The 12,543-nt window shown below is 36.4% G+C and overlaps 1 protein-coding gene across 1 annotated transcript; it reads right to left on the reverse strand.

Moving 5' to 3' along the window:
- Window positions 1-714: 714 nt before the first annotated feature.
- On the reverse strand, window positions 715-12,161 carry OR4K17 (olfactory receptor family 4 subfamily K member 17). The gene is made up of 2 exons (XM_055361954.2): window positions 12,008-12,161; window positions 715-5,438 (listed from the first exon to the last, which is right to left on the reverse strand). Exon 2 carries the CDS (start codon window positions 5,416-5,418, stop codon window positions 4,468-4,470), a length of 951 nt encoding a protein of 316 aa, XP_055217929.1. The 5' UTR covers window positions 5,419-5,438; window positions 12,008-12,161; the 3' UTR covers window positions 715-4,467.
- Window positions 12,162-12,543: the final 382 nt, after the last annotated feature.

Genomic DNA, 12,543 nt, shown 5'->3' on the forward strand with positions numbered 1-12,543 from the left:
AAAAAAGAATAAAATCCTGTTATTCATGATAACATAGGACTGAAGCACATTATGTTAAGTGAAATATGCCTGAAACAGGAAGTTAAACATTTATTATTCTTACTCATATGTGGAAGCTAAGAAAAGTTGATCTCATAGAAGTAAAAAGTATAACAGAGGATATGAGAGGCTGAGGAAGGTAATGAAAAAGAAGAGAGAGGTGGAGATTTGTTAAGAGATACAAAATTACAACCATACGAACACTTTTTAGTGTTCTGTGCTACAGTGATATATCATGTAATTTCAAATTGCTGGAAGAAGGATATTGAACATTCCCAATAAAAATAAATGACAAATGTTTTAGATGATGGATACACCAGCTATCCAGATATGGTCATCATACATTGTACATACCAAAAACATCACTATATACCCCATGGATATAGGTAAACATTATTTGTCAATAAAATAAAATAATAAATTTTAAAAATATTTGCTCTTATGTTTAGTGCGTATATATTTAAGATTTTTAAATTCTCCTGATGAAACATCCCTTTAATCGTTACATAATGACCTCCTCTGCCTCTTTTTATAGTTTTACTTACATTTTATCTCTTTAAATATGGCTACCCCTGCTGTCTTTGGTTTTCATTTGCATGGAATATCATTTTCTATCCCTTCATTTTCAGTCTATTTATGTCCTTAAATATGAAGAAAATCTCTTGGAGGCAGTATGTAGTTGGGTTTTATCTTTTTATTCATTTAGCCACTCTGTGTCTTTTGTTCAGATAATTTAATTCATTCACATTCCAGATAATTGTTGGTAGGTAAGTAGAGTCATCCCTCAGTGACTTTAGGCAATAGGCTCCAAGACCTCCCTGTGATTATCAAAATTTATAGATGCTTAAGTCCCTTATACAAAATGTCACAGTATTTGCATAAAACTTACATGCATTCTGTTGTATGATTTATACCAACTCTAGATAACTTATAATATCAAATAAAATGTAAATAGTTGTCATACTGGTTTTAAAATTTTGTATTATTTTTATTGTTGTGCTGTTATTTATTTATTTATTTTTGATAGTTTTGATCTGTGGTTGATTGAGTCTGTGAATGTAAAACCTATGGATATGCCAGAAAACTGACTGTGCTTAGTACCTCCATTTTATTAATTGTTTTCTGGTTATTTTTTACACCCTTTGTTCCCTTCATTTTCTTTTGCTTCATCTTTATCTTTTGTCTTCATTTATTCATAGTTTATTTTCTCCAGTATATGCTTTGATTTTTTATTTTTTTGTTTTTGTAAATGCTCTATAGGTTTTTCATTTGTAGTTACCATAAGGCTTACATAACACATCTTATGGTTATCATAGACTATTTTAAGTGAATAAATACCTAACTTTGATTGCATTTAAAAAGTCTACACTTTTATTCTACCTCCTCCACACATTTTATGTTTTTACTGTCACAATTTACATATTTTTATGTTATTTATTTTTAAACAAATTTCTGGAATTTTAAAAACTATTTCAATCTCTTCATCAAATTTCCCCATTTTTTTGTTTGTTGTTTGCTTGATTTTGTTGAATTATTTCCCTGTATGTTCTTGGACTTTACTGCACTTCCTTAAGACAATTATTGTGAAGTCTTTGTCTGGGAGTTCATAGGTCTCTGTTTCTTTGGAGACAGATACTGGAAAATTATTGTGTTCCTTTCATGGTGATATTCCCTTTTGGTTTTTCGTGTTTCTTGTTGTCTTAAGTAGATTTCTGTGCATTTGTTGGAGCAGTCATCTCTTCCAGACTTTACAGGCTGGTTTCAGTATGGAAAGAACTTCCTCTGTATGGAGGTGTGAGGGGATTGGTTGAGTAAAACACAACTGCTCTGACTATTGTGAAGGTGCAGCAGTGTCGTGTTTGTGTAGCTCCTCCAGCTGAGGTTGGCATTGATGAAGATTGTAGGGAACTTCAGTAGCCAATGATGTAGATGTTTGAAGTGGTGACAAAAATTGTTGTGGTCTTTGGTGGCTAGGGCTGCTAAAGTCCTTTCTATCTCTTTTTCTCCCATTGGGGATGTTGTGGCTGGAGGAATCCCTCTTGGCACTGGGTCCAGCTTGAGAAACTGCTTGTGGTGGTTTTGGCATAAATGTCTGACGAGGGGTACCCTAGGGGAAGCCATGGATCTGGAGCCATAAGCACAGGTATGAATGGACGTACTATAGATCTGTGGTTTGGGATAGTAATGGCAGCAGTATCTGGGCCCAGGAATTCCACTGCCCAAACTATAATGGTATGCAAGGTGCAGGTGCTTTTGAAATAGCCAGGGACCTTGTGATGGAAGTATGGGTAAGTGCAGAGTTGCAGTGGCTCTGAGTTGGAGGTAGAAACTAATTCTCTGTGGTGGCTGAGCTGGTGCTCAGCACACAGTCACACAAGAAAACCATCTTGGTTCTAGGACTAGAGTTCATTTACCTAGAATGTATAATTTTCTTTTTGGAGTCAGATGCACAGTTTTTTTGAATTGAAATACATGGGGACAAGGAGGTGGGAGTGAGATTTTATAATATTAACAACCATAAAGTTATCTTCATGAATTCTCATTTTGGAAGCTACAAGAAAAATGAGTGTAGGTAGATATGGAAAGTCTGAATTACTGGTTTCTTAGGAGACACTGCATATGAGTGCTGACTTAGACATTAATATTGTAAAGAAGAAAGAGAACCAAACATGATCTCACAGTGAGTGCCAAATCATTTAAATCAATTATACAGTAAAAATGTGACAGACATTTTGAGGATTCACTTTATTTCATTTACATCAAAAGCCATTGTAATACCTAAACAAAGTACATATCTATCAAGCTCCTCTGAAGGACAAGTGAGTCTTTGACACCTTTTATAACTCAGTCAACATTTTAAAAATCAATAATTTATTATTTTTGGTGCTCCATTAAAAATATTCTTGACTCACTACTGTAATCTTACTGCATTTTACTTGCCTTCATCTCATTGTAGCTAATAACTCTATACTTAAGGGAAACCTTTAAAAATATAAAAAATTATTGTTTCTCTGCTACTATTATTATTATTATTTTAAGATGTAGTCTCACTCTGTCACCCAGGCTGGAGGGCAGTGACACAATCTCAGCTCACTGAAGCCTCTGCCTCCTGGGTTCAAGCAATTCTCCTGCCTCAGCCTCCCGAATAGCTGGGATTGCAGGGATGCATCACCACGCCTGGCTAATTTTTGTATTTTTGGTAGAGGCAGGGTTTCGCCATGTTGGCCAGGCTGGTCTCAAACTCCTGACCTCAAGTGATCTACCTGCCTTGGCTCTGTTGCGGGAAGTCAGGGACCCTGAACGGAGGGACCTCCTGAAGCCATGACAGAAGAACATAAATTGTGAAGATTTCATGGACATTTATTAGTTCCCCAAATTAATATTTTTATAATTTCTTATGCCTGTCTTTACTACAGTCTCTGAACATAAATTGTGAAAATTTCATGGACATTTATCACTTCCCCAATCAATACTCTTGTGATTTCCTATGCCTGTCTTTACTTTAGTCTCTTAATCCCGTCATCTTCTTAAGCTGAGGATGTATGTTGCCTCAGGACCCTGTGATGATTACGTTAATGGCACAAATTGTTCATAAAGCATGTGTGTTTAAACAATATGAAATCTGGGCACTTTGAAAAAAGAACAGGATAACAGCGATGTTCAGGGAACAAGAGAGATAACCATTAGGTCTGACTGCCTGGGAGCTGGGTGGAACAGAGTCATATTTCTCTTCTTACAAAAGTGAATATGAGAAATATCACTGAATTCTTTTTCTCAGCAAGGAATAACCCTGAGAAAGAGAATGCATTCCTAGGGGGAGGTCTCTAAAATAGCCGCTCTGGCAATGTCTGTCTCATACGGCTGTAGATAAGGGATGAAATAAGCCCCAGTCTCCTGTAGTGTCCCCAGGCCTATTAGGATGAGGAAATTCCTGCCTAGTAAATTTTAGTCAGACCGGTTGTCTGCTCTCAAACCCTGTCTCCTGATAAGATGTTATCAATGACAATGCGTGCCCAGTGGGACATAAAACTTCATTAGCAATTTTAATTTCACCCTGGTCCTCTGATCTTGCTCTGTCCCCATTTGCCTTGTGATATTTTATTGCCTTGTGATGCATGTGATCTCTGTGACCCACACCCTATTCGTACACTCCCTCCCTTTTGAAATCCATAATAAAAACTTGCTGGTTTTGCAGCTTGGGGGGCATGATGGAACCCGCTGACATGTGATGTCTCCCCTGGACACCCAGCTTTAAAATTTCTCTCTTTTGTATTCTTTCCCTTTATTTCTCAGACCAGCTGACACTTAGGGAAAATAGAAAAGAACCTATGTGAAATACTGGGGGCTGGTTCCCCCGATATTCCTCCCAAAGTGTTGGGATTACAGGCATCAGCCACCATGCCCGGCCTCTACCATTATATTTTTAATCTAAGTATCTTCTCTAGAATTCACAAAAGCTCTCCAGAGTTTTTTCATGGATATCTTCATTTCTTTGTTTCTCAGAGTATAGATAACTGGATTCAAGATAGGAGTGATGATGGTGTAAAATACAGCAAGGAACTTATCTACAGAGTGGTTGCTGAAGGGCCAGATATAGATAAAGATGCATGGGCCAAAGAAGAGAATCACCACTGTGATGTGAGCAGTCAAAGTGGAACGGGCTTTAGATTGCCCAGTAGGAGAGTGGTTCTTAATGGTTATGAGGATCAGACTGTAGGAGATAAGCAAAATAATGAAACAGCTCAGGGAGATTATGCCACTGTTGGCAACAATGACTATTTGTACAAAATATGTGTCTATACAGGCAAGCTTAGTAACCAAAGGGAGGTCACAAAAAATGCTGTCTACCACATTGGGACCACAAAAGGGCAAGTTCACAGCAAAGGGTATCTGAAGCCCTGAGTGAAGGAGACCCAGGAGCCATGAGGTCACTACAAGCAAAACACATACCTTCTTGTTCATGATGGTCATGTAGTGTAGGGGCTTACAAATGGCCACATATCTGTCAAAAGCCATGGAGACCAACAGTACCATTTCAACCCCACCCAACAAGTGAAGGAGAAATATCTGAGTGAAGCACCCAGCAAAAGAAATTATCTTCTGCTTTTTTAACAAGTTCAGAATCATCTTAGGGGTGGCAAAGGAAGCAAGGGTCATATCTACAAAAGAGAGATTACCAAGGAGAAAATACATAGGAGTATTCAGGTTAGAGGTGTTAAACACTGTGACTATAATAAGAAGGTTACCCAAAACTGTGACCACATAGATAACCGAGAAGAGGGCAAAGAGAAGAAACTCTATATCCTGGGAGCTGGTCAGTCCCAGCAAAATGAATTCTGACACTTGAGATTGATTTAATAGTTTCATGGACTCCATCATACAACTCACTCTTAGATGACCTGTAGAGAGAAAGAAAAGATCACTCATACCGTGGAGTATGAGTGAAAAATAAAGAGCCATATTAAAAACCAAACTTATGCATTCCTTTGGATCTTTCAATAAACTGACCTTGAAATTTAGTGTCAGTATCTATTAAGTCTAAAAAAGGAGATGTATACTCTGGGCTGTCCACTTCCATACAAGAGCAATAACCTATTGATGCTGTTGGTTTCCCAGATGCAAACCGCAAGCTCTGGAACATATAAGTGTATCTTCATAGGACAAAAGAGATAGAACCATCTTCAGGAAATCTGTGGTTTTCTGGGTTGAAAGATGGTTTAGTCTGAATTCCTTGGAGAACAAAGGGTTTCAGCACAACCTCTACTCTTTCAAACTCAAAATTTTAAATTTGAGTGAATATTGGAGTTGTTATTTTCCCATAATAATCTTAAGAAATTCTGTTTTAGTTCTGAATCATCCCCAGAATTTTGAAGGGACTCTGACCCAGCAGATTTAAAGCTGCTCTAGATAAGTGACTTAGTGAGGTTGCAAGTAATGCATACTGCTGTTTTTTTCCTCCTTATCTTCCACCAGTGGGATTCTAGTCTTGTAACTCTCTTAGAAAGTCTTTTTGGCAAATATTATTTTTTTCTGATGTGACTGCTACTACTCATGGCCTCCTGTGGCTGAAACCCATATTTCTAAATAATTTCTATAAGGCCAAAGGAGGCTGAGATTAAGCAACACGGATGAATACTCTGGGGCTATGTGGCCCTGTCACATTCTAACAAGAGCCACATTTTACAGAGGAAGCAAGAAAGACACCGTGAGCAAAAGTGGCATTACTTGTGACATCTAATACCTTGATTCTTGCTTCCAGTTCACATATCACATCCCCTTTATTTATAAAATTGTATACCTTGAGCAAACCAGGTTTAACAATTTATACCTGAACCCTAGTCTTCACTAGAACTCCATTCACATTTATTTACTTAACACTGATCTGGTGATGAGTGGCAACAGCTCCCATACTGGAGCCTTCAGGCTGAGGATATGACTGTAACTACTATATGGCTAAAACTAGTAGATCACTATGTTCCAATCTGGAAAATAATATAATGTATGTGTGTGTGTCTATGTGTGTCTGTGTGTGTGTGTGTGAGACAGATTATGCAAAAAATTCTGATTAAGAAGCAGAATAATTAATCTCACAAAAAAGATAGGTCAGATTGAAAGTCATGTATTCTGTGCTTCTGTGAGTTACAATGTGAGAAGAATCAGTAGGCTATTTGGAGAGAACATTCAAATGAAGATGGCAGACTGGGACTGAGAGCCACCTTTGTCTCCAACAGCTGCCTTATCTTTCCCTCTGGGTCTCAGTTTCACGATTGGTAAAACCAAGTGGTTGAGTTCAAACCCTGAGTTCCTTCTCAGGCCCAATACTTCATAGGCCTGTTTTTAATGTGCCTATTATTATCTTTTATGAATCTATTATTCTATCCCCATTTCAGAGTTTTATTACTTGTTAGCTAATTTGATTTTAACTTTGAATCAACTCAAATACAAATATCAGGTATAGCTGTGTGAAAAATAGTCGTCTAAAATTTGTCTGTGATATATCTTTATCTCCTTTCTTCGTAAGTTTTTAAAAATTGTGACATTGTCTTTGCTCCAGGGCCATATTACCCCATTTTGCTCCCTAGAGCTCATGTCACTTGGTCACTTTACTGTGCTAGTCCTCCCCAAAATTAATATTAATATAGTTAACATTAACTTTAAGCCCTAATATATTTATCTACTATGTATGCTTCAGAAAGTTTAAAATACATAGAACCTTTGAGATCTTTCACCTCTTAGAATTTATCATAAGGATTATGAGTGTGCTATAAAATCTTCATGGTAACAGTACTGTAGATACACAAAAGTTGAAACATTCCAAATGTTCTAAATTGAGGCTTACTTTCTTATTACTTCTGGATTATAGAAAATTATAGGATGTAATATTGCATCATTAATGAAATGATACTTGAGAAAACTATATAATAACATGAAAATATTTACATTATTTTAAGTTAAAAACAGTATGAACCCATTTTGTAAACATTGTATGAGCATATACATACAAAATTTATATATTTCTTAAAATATTGAATCATGCCACAACTATTAACAAAGAGATTATTTTTGCTATGGTGATGTGTCTAGTCCCAAAAGAACTTCATGCTGGAAATATTCCTTCATAAAAATGCCAGGACCTGAAAACACTTGTGCTCAGATATGTATTTTTGGAGTAAGAGAGTGTTCAGAAGATGTCTGTAAACAAAGAAAGTGAAACAAAACAGGCAAGTTCGCTTTTTATTATTTAATCTAGTTTAGTTCCAAGTTCTTACAGTCATTCATAATTTGGTGAATAATATGCCCAAGACTATGCAAGAAAGTCCTGTAAGCAATCAGTGGTTTGGCTATAGTAATTACAAGATGAGGGCCTCAGAAGTTCTTGTTTAAGCTTGACAGTGGCTTGTTTAAATAGATTAATTATAGGAGAGTTTTATTAACCCTATTATATTCTAGCTTTTGAAATCAAGTAGTATTTATTTGTAAATATATAAGGTAACTTAGAATTAGATACAATGCTTTATAATAGGAAAACGTAGGCAAGACGTTACTTAAAGATAGCTGTGATAGTGATGAGTGGTGGAAGCTGTTCTCACTAACTGATCAGGTGGAGTGATCCCTGGAACTGAACCATTCAGTCACACTCTGTCCTTAGGCAAATTACTTCAGTGAATGAGGACTTGGGAAACCAAATCAGTGTGAAATCAAGAAATTGAGATAATGGGTGGGAAATTCATTTTAAGAAATTTCAGGGTAAAGACACAGGCTTGATAACATAGAAGACAGAATGGAAACAGAATTAAGACTTATCTTCCTGGAATGGCGAAGATTTAAATACATTTTATATTGATATAAAATAGTCAAAAGATCTTAAAAATGCAGCAAATTCTTTTTAACAAATCATACTAGAAAAATTGGATATGCCAAACAATGGGTAAAAAATTAAGATCAACCTATACCTCACAACCTCTACAAAAATTAACTCCAAATTGGATCATAAACCTAAATGCAATATGTAAAACTAAATTTCCTGGGAAGAGGAGAAGGGAGAAAATATGCATGAATTTGATTTAGGCAAATACTTTTTAGACACACCTCCAAAAAACATGATCCATGGAAAAATATAATAAATTACACACGAGATACAGAATAGTTCTGCATCTTTCTTTCATTTTTACCATACCATCCATGTATGAGAGTGACATAAAGTCCCTACCTGCCTCTAACCTGAGAGTACCAATATTTTAATTAAAATGTTTGTAAAAAGAATGTATCCTTTGGAGAATAGCCATCTGGTTTACAGTCATTCATAGAAACAGAGACAGAGCTATGTTCTAGAACCAAGCTGCATCAACTCTGCACATTTTCCATTGTAGGATTTACACTTGCTTGCTATAGTACTTCTTTTACTTATGAACAAATGGATATTCACAAATGGGCTTAGGAACTTACATTTAGGGATCTCACTTGTTTGAAAATAGAGAAAATTCTCTATCTGATATGAAAAAATTATGTATTTTTCTCTTGTTTATATTTATGTTCACAAGAGCTATACGACTGGCTTCAGTCAAATTTCTATTCACAGCCTATTAATGGAATAACACAAAGTATAAAGGAACTGAAGGAAGGCCATTATGATATAGTCACTCCAAGCAGGGTTGGCTGGAAGACGATGTTAGGCAATGAGAAGAAAACTGTACTCAAGGTTTTCTGTACCATTATAGTCCACTGGTCATTACTTTTTATATTAGAAACTCTTATAAGTATGTATGTTATATCATAGAAATTAACAAATAATACAACTTAGACAAATTGAGTGTTTAAATTAAAATAGTGTGTAAAAAGCACATAGTACAGCATCTAGCATATAGTTGGCACACAATAAATGTGAGTTATTGCTACTGTTCTTAATACTAACTGTCTAAAATTCACACAGATAAAATCATGGGATTCAAATTCAGGACTTCATGACACCAAATTAAGAGTCCATAACCCTAGAGTAAGGCTGAACTTTAGCCTTACCACTGCAAGTTTTTAAATAACTATAATTGTTGATAATACAATTATTAGAATAAATAGGTAAATATATATAAAAAAGAAAATGTTGGATGATTGAATTAATTGCACTATTATCACACTTAGACATTGATTCATTTTTCATATTTTGTTGCTATTTGAGTAGAACTGTCTGCTGCTCTGAGGCAAATTATTGCATGACCTAATTAAAACATAATTTTTTTGGCATGGGATTGCTGTAATGCCATATTTCATTCCTCCTTACTCACAAGTTATGTTCTACTCTAAAACATAGTACCTTAGCCTTCACTATGACAAATTGTATCAATAGCTGTGTCAAAAATAGACTTTAATAGTGATCTGATCTTCATAGTTTACCAGATTACTATCGGGCAGCAATTGAGAACACTTGGATGCCTACAGCATTTTGCATAATACAAGTTTAATTATTTTTCATCATTATTTCACAGGATTCATATTTTCAGCCATGGCCTTAGAAATTTGCATACATTTGTATATTATCTGAAATAATCTGAAATTCAGGGAAAAATCTAACATGATTTTGTCTTTCGATTTTTATATAATTCTCACTCCAGAACAACAAACTCACTTACTCCTGCCTGCCGTGTCTCACCTCGACAGATGTATTGTAAACCTTCTCTGAGGAAAACATGTATATCAGGTTCAAGGACTTGAGCTGGTGCTCTGGTCTTCTCTGAATTTAGGTCACTGACCACCACATTTACTTTAGTTGCCAGTCTGGGTGCCGTGGCTTCACCTAACTAGTTTGTGTTATCTTGGAGCACTGGGGCTTTCCTGGTTTCCAAACCTATCATCACCACGTGACTCTGAACACCCACTTTGTGCTGATTAGTAACACGGGTGGAACCCTGACTCCATTTTGCTTACCTGCCTTTTGAATGTGTCTCAGTCCTCTGTTAACTGCGGGACAGAAATGAGTTTTCCAAAGCAGAGAGATTAATCGATGTATCCTTTCCTTGTTAAGGAGGAGTCTACTTCCCTGATCAAATGTCTTTCCTGGATATCTGTGTGAGGCCAAGATATTGACTGTGCTGTCAGATTCTGGCCAATTTAGATGACCCTGGAGCTGCTTAAATCTTAATATTATATGCTCTAGCGAGAAACTAATATTTAATTTCTGAAATTCACTGTCAGCTTTCATTCCTCAGTTCCCTTTCTCACTGGGATTTCCCCTCCTCTCATCTCCCCAACAAAATATTGTCTCTTTTTATGACACCTTACCTCCCACTGTTTTCCTTACTCCTCTGAATAAATGACAAGTTCCAAACTTCTTTTCCTGACTTTGACCTATCCAGCCCTCCAGGACTCCATTTATTTCATTTGTTCTCCAAGCCGATTTACCATGAAGAGAAAGTGGATCTTGGATTGCTCTTTCCACTGCAGGAAGAAACTGGATGTGGCTGCTGATCAAATCACACACAAAAAAGTAGCTAAGGCACATAGAATTGGAGGTGATTATGGATGAGTCATTGGAGTAAAGCTGAATCCTAGTAATCTTCTAATTTCTGGCTGTATATGGGCTCTAACAGGTGTATAGGACAGTTCTCTACTTTTTTGTTTGGCACATACTTATAGTTTCTAAGCTCTTCTTTATTCATCTCAGCCTTTTAGCAAGAACTCAAATATAGCAGTTTTAGTTGTAGCAATTTCTTTCCTGGAAATTGTAGAAGCCTAATTAACGACAATAACACCAAAGCAAAACTCCAAATAGAGCTGATGACTGGGGATAAAAATGCTTACATGCTCTTAAATTAGCAAGGGTTTTCGAGATGTGGTCATTTTAATGACTTTAATTTAGGAGCAGCCTAGTTCTCTCTGCAAGAGCCTCTAGAAAGATAGTTTCAGGAAATGTAAGTCCATGCCAAGAAGAAATACATACAGCCAAATCATGAATACTCTTTTCTGACTCCTTCTGTTCACTGTTAATGTCCAAATCAATACATTCTCAGTGGAAACTTTCCTAAGAAACTGACTCAGTTGATGATTCTCTCCTCTGTACCCTCATAGTACTACACTTATAACCTATAATATAGTTATTTATATATACTTCTGTCTTCCTCCCAAGTTTGTGAACTATTTTAGTTTGCCATCTTAACACCTGGTAAAGTTTCTAGCATATACTTAAGCCTCAGTGTCATTTTCTAAATGATAATAAATTCAATCATTTATTGAGGTTCTGCTGTTTGCTGGACTCTGTACTAGGAACTTCACATATATCATCTCATTTAGTCTTCGTAAGTCTGAGTTTAATTTTCTTTTTGGTACATTTTCCAGAATCTCTTGAGCATTTTCTCAAACCTGAGACTATGCTTTTTCATGACTGATTATAACAAGTTCATTTAACAATTGCTATCTTGTGTGAATTGTGACAGGCAAATACATTGGCTTTATAATGTCAGCAATGTCTTCTGCTTACCAGTTCAGAAGCAGTCAGGGCCATGGGTTCAGAGGGGACAATATCGAGAAGGGCATGCACCTTCTCAGCTTATAGTTCCATAGAAGAAACAAGTCACTAAAGTATCTAGACTCCAATCAGGGGAGTTCCTAATATCGTCTCTCTTAGAATTAGGTAGTGCCTAATAAACGCTGGAAAACTCTGGGAATCCTCTATAGATGATTCTAACAGTGATTCTGTCTGCTGAGGGAATAATGCTTCAGGGCCAGAGAGTATATTATGTAATCAATGATAGTTTAAATGTGACAGATGAAGTTAATTTCGCTAGGGTGATTGGAGAGGTTTTGGAGCTAGTGTCCTGCTTTCTTCTTTATTTTGTCTCAGCTGGCTGTGGGACCATTTAATTTTGATTCCTGGTTGTAAAGTAATGAGATTAAGCTTAATGTAGGGGCACAAGGGGAGAAAAGGATGCTGAGGTGGGCCCTTAGGACTATCCTCTGGTAAGATAAATGCCACCTCTATCACTAGGTGATATAAAAGCAGTGGTTGAGGTGGGT

The sequence above is a fragment of the Gorilla gorilla genome, chromosome 15, assembly GCF_029281585.2.
Source record: "Gorilla gorilla gorilla isolate KB3781 chromosome 15, NHGRI_mGorGor1-v2.1_pri, whole genome shotgun sequence".
NCBI lineage: Eukaryota > Metazoa > Chordata > Mammalia > Primates > Hominidae > Gorilla > Gorilla gorilla.